The 27,935-nt window shown below is 43.9% G+C and overlaps 1 protein-coding gene across 1 annotated transcript; it reads right to left on the reverse strand.

Annotated features, from left to right (window-relative positions):
• Positions 1-27,896, reverse strand: cfap61 (cilia and flagella associated protein 61). The gene is made up of 25 exons (XM_076756485.1): positions 27,824-27,896; positions 27,514-27,667; positions 26,902-27,052; positions 26,610-26,686; positions 26,213-26,280; positions 25,997-26,117; positions 25,723-25,852; positions 24,933-25,100; positions 24,692-24,789; positions 23,873-23,912; positions 23,381-23,517; positions 23,154-23,280; positions 22,171-22,248; positions 21,064-21,270; positions 19,519-19,647; positions 15,300-15,427; positions 11,653-11,745; positions 11,001-11,169; positions 10,589-10,766; positions 7,284-7,576; positions 5,868-6,195; positions 4,296-4,378; positions 3,699-3,910; positions 1,850-1,937; positions 1-1,593 (listed from the first exon to the last, which is right to left on the reverse strand). Exons 2-25 carry the CDS (start codon positions 27,654-27,656, stop codon positions 1,438-1,440), a joined length of 3,402 nt encoding a protein of 1,133 aa, XP_076612600.1. The 5' UTR covers positions 27,657-27,667; positions 27,824-27,896; the 3' UTR covers positions 1-1,437.
• Between the last annotated feature and the right edge of the window lie 39 nt (positions 27,897-27,935).

Here is a 27,935-nt window from a genome sequence, read left to right on the forward strand (position 1 = left end):
TCATGCAGAGATAATCTGGTGATTTACATCGTTCTACAGTAACGATTCAAACGCGACTGATCGGATATGAATCGTCTAATATCGGACCTGGTATTTGAACACCAGCAGTCTTCTGTCTGTAGGTGCGGACATATGTTGTTGTGTGTGCGGTTATTTTCCCGACAGGCTTCAGCTCAGCCTCATTAGCATACAGCTGTAGAGTGACACCCTCCTCCTCCTCCTCCTCCTCCTCCTCCTGCTCCTCCCGCACAAAGCTTTCATCTCCAGCCGCTATATGGGCCGTGTGATTGGTCACGCTGCTGCAGAGTCACTGAGGGCAGAGTTCATACTCACAGTTACAGTTTGCACATTATGGAGGAAATCAAACCAGAAACGGCAACAATTCTGTTTTGACGTGTATTGAACTCTTTACTAACTGTTCATATTCACGTTAGACTAAGACAGGAGTTTCCACACTCAGATAAACATCAAATTATTGACAAAAAAGTGCATTAAATTGATGTTTACTGGAGGAAAAACTTGTAAAATTGTCTGTTCAATCTCAGAGAGTGTTATTATGGAAACGCTGGGCTTCAAGTCCTGTAAAAGTCAAAATGATTTGATGTATCAGAGAACCTTTCAGTCCTTTATAAATATATATACATACAGTATATAAATAAATATATATTGCAAAACCCTTAATTTCCAGGTACTGTAACAGGAAGTGTTTCCAGGGAACTCATTTAAAGTTCTGAGCTTCATGTGTAACGTTCACTGAACTCATTACTCACATTAACATCTTTTCAGTTATTGAAAAGTCCCTTAAATTTGATGCTAATTTGGTCAAATTAAGTCTTGCCTTACCCACAATGCAACTCGACCAGCGACAGTTCAGTCAGGAGATTGGGGTTCGTGATGCTAGCAGCAGCTAACGCAGCTGTTAGCAGAGATGAAGAGCAGCTGCAGAGGTCTGGTCAGCTCACCTCTTTCTAACTCCAACAGATCTGATTCAGTTTCAGACTTGTAGTCTTCGACTGACGCTGACTCGAGTGACATCACTTGAGGACATTTATAAGCCACATGGAAAAACACTGATGTGTAAAACTGTGAACAAGAGATTCCCGCCAGAGGTTTCATGGCTGATCAACAGCTGGTGGTAACAAGAAGAGAAGCCATGTGCCAACAAAGGCAAAGAAGAAGAAGACCGTTAGCGAGTAGACACGGATGTAAACGATGAAAACATTCAGTAAAGTGTCTTTTCAAATGTTTTATGAGGAATGAAATCTATTCAACGCTTGTCAGCCTCACAGTGTTTTGGTGAGAAACTTAAACTCTACACACATTTGAACAACAATACGATTTAAAAACAGTGTGTGTGTGTGTGTTTCATATTCTGCCGTGTAAACACACTGAGGATGGTTAAAAGGCCGTCTTAACTTGCTGATGTCACTCATGATGTCACAGCTGTCCCGGGCAGGCGAACATGGGCAGCAGGTTTCGGTTGTAGGTCAGATATTTCACAGCGCTGCTCCTCAGCGCCGCTCGAGTCTCAGCATCTTTAAGTCTGTCCTGAGGGAGGACGTCCTCCGTCGCCTGCTGCCTCCACTCATGGCCCTGCAGGGACACACAGGTGAGGTTACACACACGTGACGAAGCATCGTTTTGGTATTAGTGACTGTCAATTCATTCCTGTCATTTTACATTCATTATCTATTATTTTATCTTTTTCTTATCTTTTCTTATTTTTTTTTTCCCACCATTTAACATTGTTTTTTTTGTTCCACAGACATTCATGTGAAATAAAGTTTAGAAAGAAAGACACACAGGTCAGACGGATGTTGATTTTTGGGATGAAAATAAAAGCACAAACTCCGGTTGAGATGATCTGCTGAAGCTCCTGCTCGAAGTCGGAGAATCTGTCGTGATAAACGGCCAAACACCAGCTCTGTCTGAAGAAACTGCATGAGACACACACACACACACACACACACACACATACACACACACACACACACTTTTTTATTACCACCATCTTACACAGTTTACATCCCAACAATCCCTGCAGTTAACAGCCTTCATGTCTGCAGTGCATCACCGCCGCCTGTAGAAGAAGCTTCTCCACAGACGATTACTGGTGTCAGCAGTTCACATTTGACCCCGTCGAGCTTCCATCTTATGGAAAAAACACACATAAGAGCAGCAGTTCCCGACCTGTTCGGCCCCTGAATATAAGGCAGCGTCTCTGCCCGATATCACAGCTGTGGACTGAGAACTGAAGAATGATGCCACAATAACACTGATGCATCAGTAATAACCTGTGTGTGATATATAATATAGTGTGTCAGTCAAGGCCCATTTGTCCATTTTAATCAAATAGGATTTTGAATGCAGGACTTTTTCTTGTAACATTGTATTTCTGTATTGCAGTATTGATACTTGTACTTAAGTAAAACACCTTCCACCGCTGGCTATCTGCATAGCTAGACACAAGAGGCAAGTGAGAGTCTGTCTGTCTTTGTCCTTGAGTGAACTGACCCTTTAAATGAAGCTCAGTATCAGCGAACCCTTGAAGGAAGCACACACACCAGAAGCTACACTAACCGTGTTGACTGAATAACCTCCAGCCGCCACGCGGTCAATCAATTATTTTAACGGCTCATGATGCTCCGTCAGCCTCCACAATGACTTTACGAGTCAGCCGAGTGAGCGGCGTGACGAGGGATCGGCCTCTGCAGCGCGGAGGCTGCGGCTTTGTCTCGGCCTGGGTCGGCCACAAAGACAGATTGGGGAGCTGCATAAACAGATTAGGAGGCGGGGGACAATAGACGTCCATATCTGGGGGTCATTTGTGCTGAAACCTCAGAAGCAGGTCACCCGCTGTTTGACAAACACACACACACACACACACACACACACACACACACACACACTGCAAAGTCACACCAGCAAACACACAGACAGCATGAGGACAAAGACACTGAAGGCCTAAATCTCTGTCGCCTGCTCAGACCACTTAGGTGTTATTTTGATGTGCGAGGTCATCAGTCAGCAGATGAATGCTGATCAATTCTACAGCCAGCAGCTTTCTGAAAACAGGGAGAGTGACCTGTTTTGATACAGAGCTTGGTTATGAAAACAGCTGTTTTAAAACTTGACCACATGGCATCTGTTACATTTTGGTGCCAAAATCTCCGTCTGAAAAACACGTATTCTTGTACAATGACTGGAGGTGTATGAATGAAGGTATACTGCTGCAGGGGCCAGACAGAGACACGATAACAGAGCAGAAAATATCAGTTTGGAGAAGTTGTTTGTTGTTTTGTTGACAACAAACTAAATGCAGACATTATGTAAGTCACCAAACTGATCATTTCTAGAGCTCTATTGTCCTGTGAGTCGCCTGTTCTGCTGTTTGTTTACCTCCTCAGTTGCTGAAGCTCATAAAAAACCTCAGTATAAGATGATATCAAGGGAAATGTCTCCTCTTACTCTGTCATGTCCTGAGGTATTTTGTCGAATAAGGAATCGTTGTTTCAACAACATATGACGAAGAAATAAAAGCACAGGCATGACAATTAAAAACTCCCTCCCATGAAAACCGAGTTTTTAACATTGTTAACCTGTCCATATCTTTTATATTCTTGAAATACTGAAATATTTACATAGATTTTCTTCTCTCAAAATGACATTTGAATAGTAAGTGTCCTTCTGTCTCCCACCTGTGCAGGTCCTGGATCAGGCCCTGGTGGTAGCAGGTGGACAGCTGGCCCAGCAGCTGCTGGTGTTTCCCGTACAGACTCAGGTAATTGGAGACGGGGAGGGGCTTCAGGGAGAAGCAGGTGAGCGTCTCCACCAGGTCGTAGCAGTCGAGTTGCAAACAGAAGTAGTTCCCCGTCTCCACCCGACCTGTCACGATACCGCTGTCCTGTAACTCCACAAACACGAACACACACACGGGTGAGAGGACGCGTTTTGACTTGAACTGCTGCAGCCTCCACCACTCCGTCAGAGATGGATTAAAGGATAAGGCTGAAATACATAGATAAAAAACAACAATAAATCAATCCATTAACTTCTGACTTCCCTTTGGAACTCCATCTCAAGCCCTTTGGTTCTCACTGAAGACCAGTCTTTACAAATAAATGGTGATTTCCAAAGACAAAAGGTCATTGCAGTGTTTGTCAAACATTACTCAAACAGGAGAAAGTAGTGTGTTTGTTGGGGACTATTTTCAGGGGCGGATTAATCCACATTTGGTGCTCTGGTGAGTATTTGGGGCAGCAGGATGGTGTATGTGCATTAATGTTGAACCTTACATGTTTAACAGGAGGACCTGGCAGGTTGGTAGCGGATGGTTTGGTGACGTGCAGGTAGTTGTATCCTCCAGGCAGCTTCCCACCTGAGGAGATGAAACACATGCTGTGATAGAATATACAAACATACCAGAAGAAAACGGAAAAATGATCAACAACAATGAATCATTTATGAAAAAAGGCAAAGATTCTCTGGTTCCAGCTTCTGAAATGTGAGGATTTGCTGCTTCTCTAAGTTTTCTATGGTTGTAAACAAGTGGAATATCTTTGGAACTGTTATGTGCTGTCCTGTACTGCCATGCTGTCACTGTTAAGAGAAGGTGCAAACAAAACATTCATAAGATTAGTTTCAGTCCGGAAACAAGGCCTGGCACCAGAGCCGGGACAAGAGCAGATCATAACGTGCATTTCACCGTCGGTATCCACCCACAGAGGAAGAGCGAGCCGAGGCAATGACCTCAGATAGCAGGCGGCGATATGGCATCTCTGCTCACCCTGAACATTGAAAAGTTCATGTGTGTTTCATCTCCCAGAGAAGGGCGAAGCAGAGTGGCTGTTGTGTTTATGTAACCTGTGGAGTGGCCTTGGTTACTCCGTGAATGTGCAGCAGCACAATGCAGCATTGTTACGCCCTGCGATGGTTTGAGTGTCTGCCACAATAACATCGGTGGTGGGTGGGTGGGTGAAAGATTGGAAAATGTTCTACAAAAACATAATGAAAAAATATTGGCAGTGCAAATTCTCTCAGATAAAAGCAGACAAAAACACGGACAGACAGGAAGTGGGACAGAGGAGAGGATCGAGGTAAGCTGGCACTCACTGAGGACATATTCCTGACTTCTACTGATGGGTGTGGAGGAATTTTGTGTTTATGATAAACCTCAGAAAGATTTAAAAATGATTATTAACATGCCTGCTGAAAACAGAGCGGTGGAGTGGGAGTTTATCTGAGCATCCAGGGCTCAAGAAATCACATTCACTCTCATTCATTCTCCTGCTTCAGTCATCACAACGAACACATAAGATTAGTGTGTTTGCCCCGTTTGGTAGGAGACGGTCCCTGAAGGTCCCACAGAGCAGCTCATCGAGGCGGCTGTGCGCTGCTCTGTTTTAGGAGGTGGAACGATTGACTGGATGTATAATAACTGTTAGTCTTCGTTCTCAAAGCCTTTTCTTTGTGAAACCATGTGTCACATGTTCAAGTCTGTGTTTGAGTGTGGAGTGGGCTCATTGTTGGCCCTCGTGGTTTTAGGGGAAAAACCACCTGCTGCAAAAGCAGCTCTTACCAACCGTTAAGCACCAGTGAGTGTTTTCCCGCCCCTTGAACACAGGAGGCAGTAACGAACCCGTTTCAGTTTAGCTCTCTCACAAAGGTGAGATTTAAGTGTATTTTTTAGTTTTCAAAGAGGAAAGACTTCATGGATGAAGACTAACTGCTTGGTTTTGCAAACGTCCGTCTGGTTGATTGTCAAACCTCCATGAATGAGCAGCACAGGGCCGCTTCTCTGAGCTTCCCTCCAGGACTTAACAGGACTGCAAACAACAAAATATATTTTTCCAGGCTTGAAATCAGACCTTGAATCTTGGCCTGTTTGTACAGCGGAATGAGGCGATCCGTCTCAGGCGTCGGGTCGTCCGCAGGCTCCTGCGTCGGGTCGAAGAGGGGCAGCAACGTGGCCGCCAGGTCCTGGCCCACTTCCTTTGAGCTGAAGCTGGCGTGCGACCACTCGTCTGCATGGTAGCAGCGGGAGAATTTGGTGAGAGGTCCGGCGCCACAAATGGCTGCATCGCTGGTGTGGAAAGTGGTGTTTATGACTAGTCTGCTATCAAAGACCAGGAAGCAGTCGATGATGCTCTTGAAGGCGTTGTAGTCGACTCGTTTGTTGGAGAGGTTAATGAACACCTGAAAGGAGACAGACGTACAGAAAGGTACAAATTCTAAACATTCAGACAACATTTCCCAGAGGCGATGCTTCTGCGTGTTCCCACAGCTTCCCTCCTGTTTCTCCTTACGACGCAGCGTGTCTCTGTGTTAACAGCCTTCACTCATGTTCTTGTTGAGAGTTAGATGAGAAAAGTGACGGCGCTCTCATTTCTGTGTGTTGAATATGAAGCTGCAGAGACAGTTTAGCTTAGCATAAAGTCTGAGAAAAAGCTAGCATGAGTCTCTTCAAAGATAACAAAATCCACCAACCAGAACGTGTAAAACTAACAAAATAACATGGAAAATATTTGTTTAATCTGTACAATAAACACAAGTGTAAAAACAATAAATTGTTTTTTAGAGTTATGTGCTGGACAGTTTCTCAGGAGATTTCCTAGAGTCTCTGCTGGTCGTCTGCAAGCCTTACCGTGACGACAAGACTGCAGGAAGCCACTATCCCAGGCCAAGAAATAGTCCAGCCATGGATGTATTAAGAAAGCTGGATATGGCGCCGCCACTAATTTGTACCAGTGGCCACAGGGAGAAATACCCTGTGCCCCGAAAAGGAGCGTTTCTCACCAAAACACAATGTGTGTATTCTTAAAGCCTAACAAATGAGCTGAACACATCTCCTCCCTCCAAAAACATCTGCTGAGCCAGATTTTGAATGTTCTGGAACCTGCATGGTTTGATAGAACATACGCACTTAAATTCAGAATACAACAAGGCCTCATGTACGGGTACTTAGACTAAAATAAGATTAAAAAAAAAAAGAGACAGTAGAATCCTGTCTTGCAGCCTGAAACAATGAAAATGGGAAACACACCAAAATCATTTTGTGTTTGACAAACACAGTCTGCTTCCAGGAGGGAAATTAACATCCAACCAACAGCCACAAGCTGGTGAATTCAGCCTGTCGTTTGTGAGCTTTTCAGCTCCACCAGACACGCTGGCCAGTCACCCACCATTGTTTGGAGGACATTTTCTTTTGTAAAAACTAATAACTGGCTGGATAAGCAGTGAAATCATCCAGTGGATTTTGAAAGTCACCAAAAACTTTAACTTACTCCACACTGCAGATGGAGAGGCTCTGCGTCGGTGGTGAATGACACACATGTGAGAGGATCCAGGTGTTCTCCGTTGTTCATGTGGGCCAGCAGGCAGTTGCGGTGGACCTGGACCTCGGCCTTCTCCGTGGCCGTCATCACAGCCTTCTCGACAACAGGGTCGCTGAAGCAGGGGGCGCCGGGCTCGGGAGGCGGGAGGACAAGATGGATCCGACAGCCCTGGACGCCGAGGCTGAGCAAAGTCTCAACGGTGGTGAAGACGTCGATGCTGTTTCCGTAGACGACGGCGTTATCTGGACAGAAACGAGGAAGAAACAAGAAGGACAGTGTTTTCATTATCTTCCCAAAATTCAGTCAACGAACTGGCAATTTACAGGAAAGAGTTACACAGTCAACCTCATGGTGGCGCTAGAGGAAAGGTCAGGGAATCTCCAAATTTAACTCACCCTGAGGGGGACATGATTAGAGTTCAATGACAATCCGTCCTCTGCTATTCACTCCTCCACTGTTATTTCCCCAAATCATTCAGCTCTGCTTTCACGAAAAAGTTCTGTACACTATCCAAATGATCATCATCAGTGGAAATCCAGGTAAAGTTAAACATCATACGTTTTGAATGGTACTTTCTTAAAGATACAGACGCAAACAACCCACTGCAGGAATAATAAATCTGCCTCTGATTGCAGACACAGCAGATGTTCATCTACTAAACTTGAACATTCAAATACAAAAGAAGCTACACGATTTATAGGAACTGAACCTCCACCATGAAGCATTCATTTCTAAAAAAGACATTAGTTTGCTGTTCATTTTCACCATGCAGCCATGATACAAATGATTTCCCTTTGTCAGTCCAAGATTTTCCACCAACCAGCAGCAGTCTGTGCTCAGGTTTTCCAAACAGCCTTGGAAGAGGACATGAGCATGTTTTACAAGAAGCCCGTGGGAGAGCGTGGAGAGGAGTAAGAAATCAAACAATACAAATCTGAACATCTGAATGGATTTTTTCCTGCGCAAATGCATCCTTTAATACTTGCTCTTCTGAGAAGCCTCTTGACAATTTGCAGAACGAGCTGCTATATAATGCCAGTATGCGCTCCTCGTCCCTCACTGATTAAATCACATCTTAAGCACAATGCCTGCAGCAGCAGCAGGGTCGTCATGCCAATGGTCTGCGATACAAAGACAACAAAAACTGACATCTAATATATGCATGAATTTATACTTGAGCATTTTTACATTTTTGTTAGTGCTGGGCTTCATAAAACATCGGTTATACAACAACTTTATACTGCGTAAACACACAACAGAAAGAAGCAGGGAAGTCTGAATTTTAGCCACAATCCCTTCAAATCTAACACGCTCTGATAAAACCTGGGATCGATGTACGTCAAGTCAACACTAATACACTAATAAACTCAGTGTTGTGCTTGAATTAGCTGTTAAGTAAAGTGTTTCCTCTGCACATGTAACAGATTAACTAGAAGTGTCATTATTGATCACTCTTCTGTGAAAAGAAGGAGAGATGACCCAAGCTGATCCCCACAGCATCAGTTATATAAAGCCTGATTAATCTCAAAACACTTGCTTGTTTGCATGATATAAAGTTGTTTAATGTAGGCTCACTGTAGGCTGTGCATTCACTGTAATGGAGTCATTACTGGCATGAACTGAATGTTCATGCTGTTATCTAGTGCAGCGCTTTCTAACGAGGCAAAGGGTGCGTTTCCTCTCGACGTTGATGTGATATTTCTGCACGTTTACTTCATAAATAAAGTATTTTCACATTGTTGTAATCTACTTTTACTTCAGTCAATGGCCTGAGCAGCTGGAGTGACGGAGCAGCAGCTGATGTGGCCGATGAACGCAGCTTTAACAGGCTGCTGTTGAGCGTCTCTGTCCGTGGTGCTGAAGGAGCGCTGCTGCTGCCGAAGGCCACGAGAACACAAAGCTCCTCGTCAATAAATCTATACTGCACTGCTCACTTCACCTGTTTACTGCTTCTACTATGACTACTAGAGCCACACAAGGAAATGTGTTTTTATGTCTGCAGAAAAAAAAAGGAACAAATTCCCCGAAAAGTCAAGGCTCAACACTTTGTGATGGTACGAAAGTTTGAAAGGCTCAGGGTCCTGAGGGAGAACGCTATGCGATCAATAGGAACTTGTTTTTAACCATGTAGCCTCTGTAATAAAGGCCTTGGACCTCCACGAAGGAGCGCGCCTCGACTTGTTCATGAGAGGCTGATTGCCTTCCTGTGCATCAGGACCGCTTGCTTTGTGTCAGATCTGAGAAGCTGCTTCGCTCATTTGTTTTATCAAAACGGTTTTTATTGTATCTTTATTTCCATTTCCTGTCACTGTAATTATCAGAACCATGTGGTATCTCATATCAAGTATCGGTCTGAAGATGTGCTGTATGAGTGAAAGGAGTGTGTGTATCAGAGTCTGATGCATCTTCCTCCTTTGAGCCACAGAGCTCCACTGTTGTCCAAAAAACTATTAAAAACACATCGATGAGTGACACTTTTACACAGGCTGACAACACAGACACGATCTTATGTGGATTAATCCACGGCTGAAAATAGTCCCTGACAAATGCACCATTTCTTCCTGTTGGAGTAAAGTTTGATAGAAACTACAGCGACCAACTCTTTTTAGAAACTGTATATTTGAGATTTGTTTTTAAAGACTTAAGTGTCCAGAAGGAACCAATGGGCTTAGAGCGAAGAGCCACAGACAGGAAGTCAGAAAGTCCTGAGAGTGAACACATAAATTCGATATTTTTATGGGATTTGTTGTCAATAAGAGAAACATCCTTCATGGAGTGCTGAGAGTGACGTGACTGCACTCTGCTTTAGTCTAGTGCTAGATTTACATTTGCTCTGTTTCCATTTGCTGTTTATTAAAATATGGAAATAAACATGGTATCTGCTCGAGTCAATTTGCATTCATTAATGGTTTTCCTTTATGACTGGGATCAACTAATTAGTGTGTATAAAAGCCTCACTCTAGATCACTGCACAATTCCTTCAGAGAGCAGATTAATTTTGCTAAATGACACTGTGTATTTTTTCCTGCTCTGAAAAGCCCGGCTCTCAGAAAGTGATATGATAATGCAAAATGGATGGAAGAGGCCGACCTGATTCACAGAGATGAAAGATTTCTCTGCAGCTAATTAGCTGCTAATTATACCGGAGCACTTCAGCGCTGACTGGCTGAATAATGACATACTACTACAGATTAATTTTAGGCTCTGTATGCGTGTGTGTGTGTGTGTGTGTGTGTGTGTGTGTGTTCAATTACCCTCCAGCTCCACAAAGTTGGCACGCAGCCAGCGGCGAGCAGCCATGCAGTCGTAGCGGTCGTTGAGGGTGAAAAGGTTGGATGGGACGGGCCCGGTGTATCTGCGCTGAGTGGACCGAGCCTGCAGCTGGCCGGTTGTGACGGGTTGGCTCAGATCCACGCCGGTAGGACAGGGAACCTTCAGCATCACATGACACACGGGTTTGATTTATAATGTGCACTTCTCTCCTAAAGTGAGTCAGCGACACAGTTTGATATCAACAGATTCTGACGTCTAAAAGCAGCTGATGGAGGCTGTGAAACCAGAACGTCAGAACACTTTCTGGGATGACAGAAATCACACCTGAGCTCTCTGAAGGTGTCACAGGACTGCTGTCTTACAGCCAACTCTGTGATTGTCTCATTGTCTCACCTGGTACTGCAGGCCGGTACAGAGGACGAGGTGATCGTAGGAGACCCTGCCGCCATCAGACACCAGGACGTATTGGGACTTCCTGTTGATGCCCACCATCTTCCCGGTCACCACGCTGACACATGAGTGCAGAGGAAGCTGGGCCAAGTCTCTGCTGCTGTATGCATGACTGCAGGAAGTCAAGAAGACTCTGCTGGGAACATTTTTCCTGAAGCTAGTCTTCAATGTACTGAAACTACTGGTGTCATGTCAGCTTCACCGCTGCTGAATGTCGATTTTTTGCTTGATTTTTTTTTGATGGGTTGCAGTTGAAATAAGCACAAAGAAAGTTTTCAGCCATGTTAGCAGCACAGCTCCAGAGATGACAATCTCAGTCACTGGATCGGTCCACCACTTTGTTCAGACTGAAAAATCTATCGGATGGATCGCCATGAATTTTGTTTACAGACATTCGTTGTGTAACCTCACATATGACCTGCTTATGAATTTAACTCAACTAGGAAACTTCTTAAAGAAAATTAATGTAGGAGTGAATAATGTCTTCACTTTAATTACACGTGCAGTGACACAGGTTAAGAGATATATCTGAGTTATTTCACGTTAAGATGCCAACACATAATCTTCCATTTTCATGGCTGTTACATTCCCTGACCTTGTGGACAGAAATCCGACATCATCGTGGTTGCAGTCGCTGGGGAAACCGTGTGTAGAGATGAGGGTCAGGTTGTTGAACCTCAGGTGAGGGCTGCGAGAGAACAAACAACACTGAAAAGCATGAGTGCTTTTATACAGAATCCAGTGAATGCATACAGGAAACGGTGAGAGGAATGTTTTCTGGGGAAGGACGAGTTTCATCTCTGCAAGAACCACCTTCTTCATCCAAACACGTTTAGAAAGCTTGACTAATGTCAGCCATGTCAAGAGGAAAAGAAAGACCATGAAATAAAACTCTTAACATTGCTTTATGTAACAGGAAGGTCTGTAGCATACATGAACGCAGTGATACGCCTGCAAAGACGCGTGGCCCTTGCATTCCTCAAATATCATGATTATTGGTGCTGAAAATATATGAATATGAGCACAGATAGACATCTTACATGAGGAGTTAAGAAAGATCAAGGATTGGATGTTTGTCAGAGTAGTCTGGGTGAAGAGAGCACAGCAATACAGATCCTGAGGAAAGTGCATAACAGAAATACATTTGTGGTGAGAAAAGCTCCCATAGTTGAAAAGTTGAAAAGGCCCTGAACACCTGCGTTACACACATTCAGTTCATTTTACTTATCCTGACTGATTAGGCCTCTTCGTCTCTGTGGGTGTGTAGAGGCTGTCTGATCAACATCTTCCTCACTGTCCTGTTAGCTTTGTTGCACCTGTTAGCCTGACAGTGCTATGGCTTGATCACAGTCATCGTTAGGAGCTTTCATTAATACTGTGATTCCTCTAAGCAGCTGCGTAACCCTCTGAAAATTAAACTGATGCCAACAAAACTGGAGAAAGACCACAGCCTCCTCAGTTCGTAAGGCGATGAAGAAACAGGAGTTAACATGAACAGCCTGATGCATTTTGGAAACGAGTCCTGCGGACTGATGAAGTTAAAATAGAACTTCTTGGCCACAATGAGCAAAGGCATGTTTGGAGAGGAAAATGAAAAGAACACCTCTCGAGCTGCTGAGCACGGGGCTGGATCGATCATGCTTTGTGCTTGTGTTGCACGGGGAACATTTCACTGGTCGAGGGAAGAATGGATTCAATTAAATACCAACAAATTCTGCAATCAAGCATCAGGCCGTCTGTAAAAGAGCTGAGGATGAAAAGAGAGCGGCTTCTGCAGCAGAACAATGATCCTAAACACACCTCAAAATCCACAATGGACTACCTCAAGGGGCACAAGCTGAACCTACGGAGTATGTAAGTTCATTCCTCCCTGCTTGAAGACACACATTTAAAACTCCCAAACTGATCACACACAAATAAAACATCTCAGGTGCTGAATCAGTGGACGTTCTCCAGCCTTCAGGCGCATCTGTTGTTCCTGAGCATGAAGAATCCTGAGCTGCCCTCCTACCTCTTCTGTGTTTACTGTGCACAATATACAACATCTCTTGTGATGCAAATGACCTCCTTTGTGGTGGCCTGCAGGACATTACACAGCTGATAACGGCAGCTCCGGCTCCTTCGTCCAGTCAATAGCAGAGTGTGTACCTCGCAGTGTTCAGCCTTATCACACAGACGCCTCTGATCGCCTCCTGCACTGTTCTTATCTCGGCTTCCTGCTAAATTAACGCCCACTGGCACAGATCTACAACACCAGACACCAAAACGCTGCTAAACTGACTGGATATAGGTTGGATGGCTGTTGTGTTAAATTACTCGCTATCAGTTCGACCGGACATATAGGCTGTGAGTGAGAGGACAGAAATTTGTCCACCAGCAGATGTTGGGTTAACTTAACGTTTCTGGTTGTATGAGAGCATTGTGGACATTAAGTTAATGGATTAGCCTAAAATGGAAAATTACTGCTGCAGCAATGGTTTTCATTATCCATGAACCTGTTGATTTTTTTAACTGATTAATTGTTTAATCTATAAAATATGCTAAGAAAATTTCCCAAAGCTGACATCCTCAAACTGCCTGTTTTGTCAACCAACCATCTGAAATCCAAATCAAATGATCAAAAGTGAATTTTCTGTCAATCCACTAATGGATTCATCGACCAGTTGTTTCTTTACGAGTCTAGATGAGCATGTATAAAAAGGAAAATGCTGAGTAATTCCGTTTCAGTAAAGTCTACAGATTTATTGATCAAACCAGAGTTCACGGATGGTTCAGTGAAAGAATCCTCAGCTGTCATTTCTTAGCTTTGTGTCTCCAGCGGTTTGATCCCTGACTCTGATGCGAACATGCAAATAAAAATAATGATCAGCCATCAGACAATGACTGTGGTTAAACTTTCCTTGTTAATCTGTGCCAGAAGGTGGATTTATGCCGCAGCACTGAGGCATTAAGGCCCATTATTGGTGTCTGGATGTGACTGAATCAGAAGCTGTGGATTTGCTCTGTTATCAGCCGGTGACAGACGGCCATGGTGACCCTGCAGCCTGACCGCAGCGAGCAGAGGGCTGCGTCGCCGCAGAGCTCTTTATCTGTCTGACCCCGTCCCAGCCAGTAATGGAGTTGGGGGGTGGTGCTGGTGCTGCTGGGCTGGATTCAATGAGCACATGGAAAGCTGTGTTGGGCTGGGGGGGAGAAGGGGGATGGACGTTTGGGCAGGGCTGATAAGGGGGGCCCCAGCAGGCCGAAACTGACCCATCATTCACCCTCTCAATGCGTCACCGCCTCGCCATTAGTTCAGCGGACACTAACTGCCTCATTAGTCAACTCATTAGTGACAGCAAACACAGATCGCTGCAGCAGATCCCTGACAGGGGGAAACAGTGGAGTGGCTAATTAAAGGGGGCCAGCGCTGGCCCTGCTGAATGCCAGGCCTCAGACAGCTGCGTGCACCGGCCCCGGCATCACCGCCGTGCCAGCCTCGCCATCTCTGAGAGCTGTGAGATCTCACTCGCACAAAACAATGACCCCGGTTGCCTGGCAGCTATCGCCTGGTTCTGAATCAGCAGCCCCGTGCTTCTTATTATCTGCCGGAGCAGTTAATCTCACAAAGGCAGGACGAAGGCGAACATGTAAGATGTCCGACCCGGAGTCAAGTGACATTTCCACAGATTGGATTCCTGGAATAAAAGGTGATAAAGGAATAAAAGAGAAGCTTTGTTGTGGGGCTCTCTTTGGGTTCAGGGTTTGTGGGGACACTGGAGAGTTTCTCTGCAGACACATCGGAAACTGTGATAACCATGATCATGTGAATACTTCAGCTGTGTGTTCTATCCATCATGTCATTACTCATCTGTGTTTACTGGCATTTGTCGATAAAGTGACTGTCCTCCTGTTAGCTGCCTGCATTCAGCATTACATATCCAACCTGTTGTTCTTCCGAAAAATGCCATTTTAGTGTCAGAAGTGTCTGAGGATATGTGGCTTGTGAAAAATGGGTTGAGTATTTACTGCGGTTGCTGAGAATCAGTCATAATCTGTCTTAGTCATGTTCACTTCTGCCATTGTTACTCAATGGACATAAAGGCGGGATAGTGGCAAAACCCATGTGACACAGACACAGGAAATGACTTTAAATGGACTTTGGGAAGCAACCTGAATAGCAAGCAAAGGCATCGGGATGAAGGAAAGGTCAGCATACACAGAGAAAATTAGAGCAAAGAGCTTGTTCTGAGGCAGACTCACCAGAAACAAAGAACCTCAAGGAAAGATAAACCTGTGTCTGACGCCCCCACCACCACGATCCTGGCGTTAATGGTGATCTTTGGCTCCATGGTCAACTTCCTGCTGATGAGGCTGAGAGCAAAGGGTGCCTGAAACAAACAGAGAGGAGCCAGTCAGTCAGATTCACTGTTTTTACCAAAGCGAAGACAATCTGGAGGGCATTTTTCACTCCCAAAAAGACTGGTGCCACTTCCTGGAAATGAAATCATCCATCAAAAGCACGGAGCTTTAATTATTAATACACTAAAAGCATTAAGAAATTATGTGTCCAATTTTTTCCCACTTGAACATCGCAGGACGTATAACGAGCTTTGATTAAAGCACTTTGCTTCAGAGGAAGTCCAGCTTTCAGGCAAAAACCTTCGTCATCTGTCACGTTTGTGCCACATCAAACGGCGTCCTTTTACAGGTGGTTCTAAGATTCAGATTTTCCAAAAGACCATCAGACTTTAGAGAAGATAAAGTAGACGCCTCGAGGCTGAGATTGATGAGAGGGACGATTTCAAACCTCTCCAGTGTTTCTTCTTCTTCAAGCGTTTGTTCTACAGTGAGTTTGACATTTGCATACTTGCGTATTATGAATCATTTTATCATTTAGAGAGATGGAGAGTGATGACAGGACATGTGGAGAGCGAGATGAGTCATGACATGTGACGAAGGTCCCCGGCCAGCGAAACAGAGACATCATGGTTCAACGTTTAATCAGCTTAAAGAGAGCCTTCACACCAGGCTGAAGAGCAGCACTTTACTGCCCTCTCTAGTGGAAAGTTCCATGTCTGTTTCACCTGTAACCAGCCCTAACTGTGATGTCATGTGGACCAGGACTAGACCAGGACAACAGAGAATAGCCTCGGGAGGGGACATGTGTTCTCTGGTGTCAATGACACTGAACATAAACCAGGGAGCAAATCAGTGTCCCTCAAAGCAAAGCAAAGCAGTATTTGAATGTCATTTCTAGGTGACTGGATGGCAAAACACATCATTTACTGACCTGGAACAACATCCCCGTCCCTCGCTGTGGGTGAGGGGGGCGATGCAGCACCTTAAACTAGAGAAGCTCGGGTGATGTGTGGTTTCCCTGAATTGAAGAAAACATGGCAGCCTTTTCTGAATTATAGCAACACTGGCCTCTAAACTTTGTCAGATGAAATAAACACAGTAATTGTCCCATCACCCTGGAAAAGCTGTGTGTTGATATTCGAATCGCTCTTTTGGTTTTTATCCATTTTTAAAATTGGATTTATTCCTGTTTTCTGCTTCTACCTCCATCCCGCTGTCTGCTCATATGTGTGTTAATATAAGAGTGTTTGCTCTGTAAGTGCAGCTTCAGACTGTAATGAGACAGAAACACAGGGACCAAACATGTGACCTGACAGTTAAGGAACACTTTTCCACAATAATTACAAAAGAGTCCCACAGGAATTAGCTGAACAGCGCGTTCTAATTTCCCCATTCCTCCGCCGCCAAGCGTCTCTGGTTCTCGCCCTGTGATCTGAGGCAGCTAATGGCTCCTTCATCATCTATAATTAGGCAGATTGGCCCCACAATGCACCTTGTTGGATGAAAACAGCATCAAGCGAAAAAGGGGGAAACCCAAGGGTGAAATTAACCTTTGTGTAAAATTCAAATAATTTCCACGAGGGCCTGTGTGCCTGACATCTGTCACATACTTAGAGACGCGGCTCAGGGTTTGATTAGCAGGGAGATAAAAGAGCATATGGTTATTCTGTACGACAGCCGAAATGTGCGTTACAAATATTTTTAATTGTAACAATGAAACAAAAGCAGCTAAATACTTCGGTGGCCATGTTTACTTCAGAACTCCTCAGTTTTAATTTAAAACTGAGAAACGGTTTTCTTTTTACTACTTTTGACCATTTCTTGTCATTGTTTTGAGGACGAAAAATGACGTAGAAAAGTCAGTCAGAGAGTTTCAGGACGCCCTTTGAAAACATGTTTGAGCCTGATGAGCTTCATTAGAGTGACGTTGCAGTTGCTTTAAGGGTTGTGGAAGTGAAAGTTCCACTCATGAATCTCTTCAGGTTGAGTCATGAATACAAACGTAAGAGATACTCATAAGAAAATGTTATTATTTAAACACTTTTATCAAACGATATCTACAAACCGTGTCAGATAAGCACTGACTTTCAAGCTGTGTGACATGCAGATGACGTATTTTGACATTTATTTGAAATGTGTATTACATGATATATGTAAGAACCCAGTGTTTGTTCCTGCATGTAGGCAAATCAAATGCCACCGTGCATCCATGTGAATACCGCAGGAATTAACCAGATGAGGTATTCAGATGAACAAAGCTCCCGTCTCATCTGCATGTGCAGTGGAGCAGGTGCAGCAGCTCTTATCACGCCGGAGACGCCTCACCTTCCCTAAACACTATGACTCTGTGTAATATGATCCTGCACCGACACAGAGGGAACAGCGCTTTAAATTTGATTAATCATGCCGAGGCCGACATCAGGAGGCAGAGGCGAAGCTCGGAGGCGAAGCTCTTATCTGCACGGAAGCCTGGAAATCATGACTGCCGTGTTCCCGAGGTGAGGGGGGGGGGGCTGGGTTTGTTGGAGTGAAATGAACATGTGAGTGTACACAGTGACGCCTCGGGCCTGAAGGGGACGGCTGTATGTGAGGTAAATATTTGAAGTGCAGGACGCAGACCCAGAAGACAGAACTCAACGGTAGAATTTAAAGAAAAGAAGAGAAAACTATCACAGCTGAGATTATCACTTTCATTCATTCACCACGTTCTTGGGTTCTGATCACAAAAGGATGAAATGAAGTTGCTCTCAACTATTTGCCTAAGTTACTGGAAAGAGACAGCTGGCCCTGAGCGAGAGAGACATACCTCAGCACGGAACAAAAAACACTTTGAGAGATTCAGGGCTGGAGGAAAAACATGTACCTTGAAGGCTGGTTTGGTAAAAGTGCTCGTAGCTGTTCTGTAACTGCCTGATAGAGGAGCAAGAGACAGTAATCAATAATAAGGGGAGGAATTCTAAGAAATCAAGACGAGCGACAAACAAGCTCTTGTTTATGACCACAACATGACGAGTGTAGGTGAGTGAAGAATAAGAAAACAGAGAGAGAAGCTGGCTCTCTCACCTCCACACGCCTGACCAGCTGCTGCTAAAACTCAGAGTGCTTCTCAGATTGTCAATTTTGGAAAAAAAAACTGTGTGACTCAGCGGTCTGAATTCTGATGTCTCACAGGTGTGTGTGTGTGTGTGGGGGGGGGGGGGGGGGGGGTCAGACACTGTTTGTCCTTCTGAAAAGTACTCTGGTTGAAGGACACTGAGGGCTCCCACACAGCTCCAACTGCAAAATTCTATAATCCTACAACAACCTGCGGCTGGATATGATTCATGATGACAGAAATCTTCTCTCGAGTATCTCATGAACTCTTGACAGTGAAGGTGCGAATCATCACACATCAGAATATGTAAGACGTCAGCGGTTTAAAGGTAAAGATTTTCCAAATATCCAGTGGATTTTCAGATGCTCTTTTGTGCGTTTTCGCATTTCTGTGTCTGTGAAGGACACCTGCGTCTGTAAGGAGAGGCCATCAACAGTGTGGCCGTATGGACATCCAACGTCTTCTATCCTTGGTTTCCTGTTATTTTTTATCCTTTATCTGAGGTTGGAGCAAATTACTGGTAAAATCCATGGCACTGACCTTGGTTCTGAAATAGCCTATCAGCAGTAGTGCTGCTTTCATACCAGCGGGTCTCTGTGATAAATCCATAGCATTGTCCATGGTGCTGAAATAGCACATCTCATTTCTCTGCATTCGGCTTCTCGAAGGCTCCCTGTGGATCATGCATCTCCATAGAGCACAGACTGTAAGAGCCCACTAAAGGTATAATATCTCTGTTAATGTGAAACGAGGCTGAGAAAAGCTCAGAGGGAACCAAAAACTCATTGGAAATGTTGTTCGAGGAATAGAAAATAAAATATCACCGTTCATTCCATCATACTGTGTTTTCTGTACTGGAGCCTTCACTCCATTCATGTGCTCAGGGTGCAGCATCCTCTGAGCCTCTCTGAGCTTTTCCCCTTTGAAACAGCACCGCCTAGTGGTCACAGTGCGCTCCCTCTGTCAGCAGCTAATCTGCATTCCCTGGCAGGCTGCTCCCTGTCAGCCAGCTGCTGCTGTGCCCACCTGGTCCTCGGTGATCTGTCTGGAAGGGGCGTTGATGCCAAGCTCCTCCAGCGGGTAGATGATCTGGCGTCGCGGGCGGACGGGGACCGCACAGTTGAAGATGAAATCCAGATGGTGGATGCAGGAATTCTGGGTGAAGAAGAAGAGGGCACGATGTCAGTGAGCTCAGAAAGATAAAAAATCCCCTCAGAGGTTAAGCAGCATCAGTGTGGGGGCTCTGGAGGCAACTGAGAGGCGACAGAGTGATAATGAGCTCTGGTGAAGAGGTTAGATGATGCAAGGTTTACACCAGTGATATGAGCTGCCTGGAGCGCATCACCCAGTGCTTCATCCACTGCCCGGTCAGTCCGGCTAATTCTCTGGTTATCTTCTGCCATTATTCTATTTGCACATCATCATCTCCCAGTCTGGTGCTTGTTTGAGGAAGGTAATTAGCAGAGGAAGTGGAGGCCTCTACACGTTGAGGAAATGTCTTATTATGGTGTGGAGAGGTGGAGCTGGCAGCACTGTCGGCACCTGCTGCCCCGACCCCGGGGACAGCAGCCTGCTGAGGGCCACGCTCTGCAAAAAATGGCCTGTGTAAAGCTACAGCATTTCTACAAGAACAAATCCATCCGTCTGATCAGCCAGAACAGCTACAGGAGACAGTTTCCATCATTTTCTGAATCTCACAAGCTGCCGATTTGTTCTCACTTCCAAATGAAAGTCACAGGAAAAGAAAAGGAAGGACAGACACCTTCAAAGCTTTACATCAAACAATCAATCACACGATAAAATAAACAAATGGTAGTTTATAGCTAATTTAGCTTAACTGGACTTTAAGACTTGTCTACTCTGGAGTGTTGTGACGTTGTGGCGGCACTTAAAGTAAGCTGGTGAGTAAAACGACCTACAATTAACATCAAAAACTACAAAAGGAAAATCCATGTAGCAGAGAGTCTGTCCTAATCTAGAACATCTAATTCAAATTTTAAAGATCAAGACTCCTAACCATGGCTTACGTCTTCTATCAGTCTTTATCGATGACTTCTCATTTTCGCAGATTTGGCTTTGAGAAAATCAGTGAGGTCTGTAATTTTTATCAGTCAGACATGAAGAGTTGGCACCGGTGTGAATTGACTGACGGTGAAAATTTAAAGACATAAACTCGAAGATTTCAGTCCTGGTTTGATGTGGTGACAACTGCAGTTACTGGTAGTAACAGCAAATGTGGTTTAATACTATGAGTCGCATAATTCTGGAGTCAGCAAAACAAACTACTGCTTGATAAAGAAGCTCCTCATCTTCTAATACTTCTGAAGGCTGTAACAACGTGGCTGAAAAAAGCCACAGCGTAGTGAGTGGTAGTAGCAGTAGTAGTGAGTTTCTGTCAGCTCATCCCTGGGTTTGAGTTTGAATGTTTTGTCATGGAGGATATTTCTTGCAGTGTATGAACTGAGGATCATTACACTAATGACAATGTGCATCTGAGCAGACATGCACAGAGGCTGGAAGGGGCCCAGTGATGAGGGGCCAGTAAGGGCCTGGGGGTCCCTGTGCACTCACCTCCTGGCTGTGGTCGGGGGGGTAGATTCTGTGGTGCAGGCAGGATTTGCGAGCCAGCCGAAGGACCTCCTTAAACAAGTGTTTGGTGAAGCGCTGGAAGGAGGATTTGAGGACAAAGTGGCGTATCTGAGCGTGCTCCTCGTAGCGGTGATGGCTGAAATAGATGAATTTCTCGATGTTGTAGTGGGCACGAATGAACTCGATGTCCTGACAAAGACAGATTTAATCATGAAGTTAGTTTTCTGTGGATGAACTCCAGAGAAGAGGAACATTTCCTGGATATGCAATCAATCTGCTGTTGGCTGTAGGGTAAAAACATCTTGATCATATTATAGCAACCTGTCCAAGTTTTTTAAATTAATTTCCAATTATTTTTTGGTAAAAAGGAACAGTAAAACGAACTGGCTTCACCTCAGCAGCAGACTTTCCTTCAGTCATATTCAGGCTGAGCAGACAAACTGTTTGTTTTCTGCTTTTAAATTGTCCCTTTTAGTTAAGATCCAAAAGTTTATATATATCCTAAATATGTCCCTTTTATATTTGATGTCATCTATACTTCAGTACACTTTCAACGCGTGTCAATGTGTAATGCAACCTCAATAAAGCTGTGAAGACAGTAGGGCTTAAACTAACATATATTTCTATTATCAATTGATCTTTTAATTATTTTTAATTTTGAGAAAGAATTCACTATAAAATGTCAGAAAAGCTCGACTGACCAACAGTACAAAACTAAAATACATTCAATTTAAAATCATATAAAATAGACAAAACCAAGGAATCATCACTGAAATTATGAATAAATTATGATTTACTGTTGATTGAGGGATTAATTTCAATTCACTTTAACGACCACACGGCTATTCTGGATGGCACCTGTTATCAGTTTTCTGTCAAATATCTCGATCATGATTATATATTTATATATTAATTTGTGGACTTTTATCTTCCCTCGTTTGGATCAAGCTCCAAGTCATAATCACCATAATGTTTTTTAATTGTTTTCAATGGAATTTGGCACTTATCTATTCTTAGAAACAGAAACCAGAAACAACCACTGACGATTTCAGGTTCATCTGAGGACAATGACTTGTAAACTGCACCTACCTGCTCGTCTCTCATGATCACTATCCCCACCACCTGACTGTGCACCTGGGCCACGAAGGCCTGCAGCGGCACCCCCTCCTGACAGAACAAAGCAAAATCTGTGTAAATCTACATGTGTGTATTGAACTGAGCACGAGCTGAGCGCACATTCTTGTATTAGTCCTGTGCCATGAATACTCATGAAGTGGCTGCATTCTCATTTGAAAAGTAATTATCAGTTTTGGAGCTGCAGCAGTGACAGCTGGGGTGTCAGTCAGAGAGGAAAATCCGTTCAACTGAATTCTCACCAATCTGTTCCCTGGCATACGTGCGATATTCCTCGTTATTCCAAGACAATCATAATCACCAGCTCAGGTCACACTTGACTGGCCAAAATAATCATCGTTTCATTTTAAAAGTTAAAGGGGGCCCAGTTGGAATTTCAACCTGGATATTTTCTGTATTTACTGTTTATGCTAATTAATATGATTGACCTTGACCACTGACCATTCTACAGGCCAGTGTCTGTTGTAGGATATATCAAATAATACTGAACACAGTTTTTACACATAGATAAAGAATAAAAAAGATGCGTCTAGATATATTAATATGAATCTAGCGTGTGACTGATACAGTGTCTTTATTATTCCACTCAGGCTGCAAAAGACCTCCAGCTCCACCATAGGGCAGCCTGTAGCCTGAGAGGCAAAACCCAGGGCAACAATACACCACGAGGCACTGGCTGCTGTTTACGAAACATGTGAGCTCAGAGTAATAACACACAGTCATAAGAATGCACAAAAGATGTCCGGCTGATGGGTCCAGCAGTAGGCGAGATTAGCTGCGAACACATCACACACACACACACACGACCAGATGCATGATCCCCTCATGGCTTATATCTGGCAGAGATAATAATGTACTTAATTACTGATCTCTATGGGAAAACAGGATCCTACCAGCATGGTAAGGAATCCCAGACATTCACACATGTGTTGACTCACCGGGTCTCTGCAGGCCTCGTAGAAGCAGTCCAGGTCCTGCAGCAGGGACTCGTTCAGCCTCAGACCCTTCACCAGATCAGAGACAGCCAGCCGGTCTGCAGCCACAGCCGGCCTCACCTCCAAACTCCTGCGGCAACAAGCACACAATGAGAAACTGAGAGGGACACTGGTCTGTGCATGTAATTTTCATTTACAGGTGGAGCCGCCAGCGTGTAGGGATGACCCACCTGAGCCCGGTGCGGTGGAAGACGTAGAGCTCATGCGGCAGCGAGCTGGTGGAAGAGTGCAGCACCCTGACAAAGCTCTGCAGCAACGGGAACTCAGGGGACGGCGTCGGTACAGTGATGATGCAGAAGTCCAGGTCCTGACAGACAGACACAAAACACTTTACTGAGCAGTTTGGTTGAGTATTTTATTAAAAAAAAAAAAAAAACAGATCTTAAACTTTCTAAATTTCCAAAACCTTGAAATCAAGTTGATTCAATAACTTTGAAATCCCTCCTGGTGTGTAAAGGAATTTACATTGTGTTTACATTCACATACTGGGACTTATTTCTTATCCTGGCACACATCTTGCACATACAGTATTATCAAGTATGCATCTCATCTCATGGCCCAGATACAGTCATCTCTGGCTTTAGCTTGTAAACACAGACTTCTTTTCTGGTGGAGAACATGAGCCAAAGGTCTTGAATGTAACATGTAAAGGTGATACTCACAGGGAAAAGTTTGAACACATATGGAATAAAGTCCACTGATCTGGAAGAGAATAATAATAATAACGATAAGAAGAAGAAGAAGTTAAGTGAAAATATGTCTGTGCCAGCAGAGCTTTGCAGAGCTAGTTATCACTGCAGTGGAACAACTGGCCGACCAATCTGGCTGCTGCCTCCACCTCAACTTCTCGCCTTCAGCTCTATCTCGCTGTCACTTTAAGCACAGCCCTCATTAATAACATGCTCACTCTCGGCAGGAAGCGACTCGACTTCGTACTCGGTAACAGCTGGGAGGTAAGGAGGTGGTGAGAGGAGCTCAGCGGGAGCCAACTAACAGTCACTCTCCCTGCATATGACTGATGCAACTCTGGACAGCTGCCATCAGCACCTCCTCAAAAATGTACTGAGAAAATATTAGAAGTAAAAAATATGGAATACGTTTTAAGATATATTTCCATTTTTTTAACCGATTTGTGGTATTTGAATTCTGATTTCTGTGAGTTCCACAAACTTTAGGAAGTACATGTAATTTGCAGCAGATTCTGTTGTGCTGTATATTCTGTATATTACACATTTTACCACAAAATGTTAAATATATATTTATATCTATATAGGGTATGAATTTTAGTGACCCTTTGACTTATATTTGAAAAATAATGTGAATAACTGAAGTTCATCACTTTTGGAATTAAAGGATACGGCAGCTATTAGTCTGCATTGTTCTTACTGTCAATGAACATCATGAAAAGTCAAAAATCAGCACTTTCCGACACTGAAAGCTGGCTCATTAACACCCTCACCCAGACCTCATCCTGACTCTACCTCATCTCATAATTCTTGTCAACGATGAAGAACTGAATGCAGAAAGCGTTGGATTTCTCTGACAGACGACCTGCTCCAGTCGACTGTGTCTCCTCCTGCTGAGACGAAAGTGACAATGACAACAAATACAATTTTACATTTTAGCAGGGCGACGCCACCGAAATGCTTCCTTCTTGCGACTGTAAGTTTCATCGTCTTTATCTATCTGACCAACACCTGTGCAGAAGTGCAGTCACGTTACCTGCTGTGAATCTGAGGTTTGGATTTTTTCGGGTTCCATTTCATCTGCAGGTTCTTGCTGTTTTATTTGTTTGTACAAACCATCGAACTCACTCAACTCGAAGCTGTGCAGCTGTTTTAAATCAACATCAGAAGTGACGCTGATGAACCCGACGGCGACTCCGTCACTCTGGAGAACAAGAACACAAATACATGTAGTCATGCTCATATTTCCCTCTTAATGTCACGTATGTGTGTAACCCAGGATGAAACAAGATAACAAAATAATAAAATATTTAAAAGACATATTCTGTAGCTTCACATAAAGTTTAAGGCATTTATCAGAGGCCAATCCTCTGGGGCAATGTTTGACGGTTTGTTCTGCGAGTGCTGAACATATTCAGACAAAAAGCCCAAAATGCTTCAGATGTCTGGACACAATATGTTCAGTGAGAGCATTTCTTGGCCAAGTATCAGCTCCTATCTGCCATATGCTGCCATGAACACATGTCAGCCCGACTGGCGGGGAGGGAAGAGAAGATCTGTCGTCTTCCAGGTCCCGAGGGAACAGACCCCAGCGGGGTCTCTGACAGTCAGTCAAAGCATCATCAGTGAGTTGCTATTACATCACTTTCAGACTGGAGCAGTGGATCAGAAATGACTCACAGAAGTTCAAACAGCCAAGGAGGGATGAGCTGCAGTAATTTTTCTCAATTTAATAGCTTCGCCGGGCGACTGCTCAAAACCGTTCGGCTAAGATCAAAAATGACACTGGAGTTTACATAAGAAAAAGCCTAAAAGTTGGACCAAACCTCACAAACAGCAGTGTGATTTTCCTCATTTTGTGCCTCAATGAGCTGTGCCAGGAAGTACGGCTGGTGGACTGACAGTAGTTTTTTCTGCTCTACAAATATGCGCATGATGTCATCGTGATCTTCAACCCTGTAACGTGTAAAAAAAGGACACCATAAAGCTCCACCAATCAATATTTTTTATATCACACTGAATCAACTGACTCTCTGTAACGTGAAAGGGCTCGCTGATACTGCTGTGCACATTAACAATTATCACTAACTCGCTAATCACCTGGCTGGGCGGATATGAAGCCTTGGGCAGTGCTCTTGTCTGTCGCAGATGAATGCTAAGCACTGAGGACCGGGGTCAGTCAGGCGCTGCAGCGGCACAAACATCTCATCCAGTGCTGGCTCTACACAAACAGCAGTCACGAGACTCGTAAGTCTCTTCAAAGTTAGTTTCTGAATAACCGATGAACTTAACAATGACGTTGACGCAGTTCTTCACCTAAGCCACTGACGTTCGGGCTGACCAGGCAGATGTATTCAAGCTCTGGGACTGCATTAAAGACAGCCCTGCAAAAAGAAGCACAGCAAGAAGGGAGTTACAAACGCTGGGTTAACCCTTTGGAATCTACATTCTGTGGTTCCTTCTAATCAAAGCAACTTAGAGTAACAACAGTTTTAAATATTCATGACATTTGGGAGTTGAACAGTGACAGAGCCGTGTTCACCACACACACAAAACATCAAATGTACAGGGCTATATTTTATTCTTCAGATGGTTTCTTATGGATTGACACTAGAGCTGATTGAAACTGAAATGTGGAAAATGAATATTCAATATAAGAATACTGCAAAACCCTTACAAATGGTACCAGTTTTATTCATTTATTTTTTCATACCTCATTATTTCCTTTACGCTTGCTGTGGTGAAATTCGGCTGTGCCACAAAAAGGTGGAGGAAGAGTGTGTTCAAAGGCTGCAGAGGGAAAAACATTTAGCTTTAGTTTTCTTGTCATTCTCCAGGAATCAGCTCTATTTTATTTCACCTAATGTAAGAAGTAACTTCAACTTTAAATAGTGAAAAATCGTGAGAATATAGCCAGATTGGTGTGATCCTGTAAAATAAAAAAATAACTGTACAACAGTAGGTCTTTGCGGTCTTTGCAGTAAGAATTTATGACTAATACAGACTGTGCATTGTGCAGCTCTGAAGTGTTTCTGCAGGAAAGGCTCCCAGAGAGTCTGATCCACCAAGTCTCCAACAGGGTGATCAAAGAAGGAAGCGTGAGCTAGAACGTCATCCTTTTCATTGGCCAGCGTCACGGCTAGATTGGCTTTCTCTCTGGATGATTCAGGGAGGCAGAGAGGAAACAAGAACCAGAGAATAATGTTCAGATGACAATACAGCACTTATTCAGTGATTTTTTTACAAAAAGATGGTGGAAGAACACGATCAGTATATCATCATTACTACGATTACTAACAAGGCAAGATTTGACTGTGGGAATAAAACATCAAAAAGCCTGTATAAACATGTCAAACTACTCTTGTAGCATAAATAATCCAGGTCTCTGTTATCCACCTGTATGCTCAAATATCCATATCATCATTATACCAAAATATGTTTAAATACACTGTTTTCATGACCAGTGAACTAAGAGTCCAGCTGGACAGTGGAGGAGTTAAGTACCCTGCAGGAATGGTTTGTCATGCTTGCTCCTTATAAAGGATCTAATGACCTTTGTGTGTGTGTGTGTGTGTTGTGCATGTTAAAACACTTTAAAAAGAAAAGTTCTGTCTTACAGGAGATGAATGACATTGACCCTTCCAAACACCGCCCGTGCTGCCGGGCTGATGAGGCTGTCGATCCCCTGAGCATCCGCTGATTCACTTCTCCTGACGGTCACACTTTCCTCTTGGCCACTGGGTGAAGTTAAAATCCTCATTTTCACCTGCACTGATTTAAACAGAGCGGCACAGAACCATTTCATAAATAAAACCAACAACAGGAGCAACTACAACAATAGTAGCTACCATGTAAGCTAACATTAATTAAAAAAATAAAAAACGCACTAACTAAATGTTAGCCAGCCCAGAACTGTCACCTACTCACCTATAACAGATTTTTATTGAATAAACTACAGCCTTAGTTTAATTGTCGAACTTTCTATTGCGTGAAATTAGAAATAAAGTTAAAAGTAACGTTAACGTTAGTTTTCATCGCA

The sequence above is a fragment of the Chaetodon auriga genome, chromosome 18 (assembly GCF_051107435.1).
Source record: "Chaetodon auriga isolate fChaAug3 chromosome 18, fChaAug3.hap1, whole genome shotgun sequence".
Lineage (NCBI taxonomy): Eukaryota > Metazoa > Chordata > Actinopteri > Chaetodontiformes > Chaetodontidae > Chaetodon > Chaetodon auriga.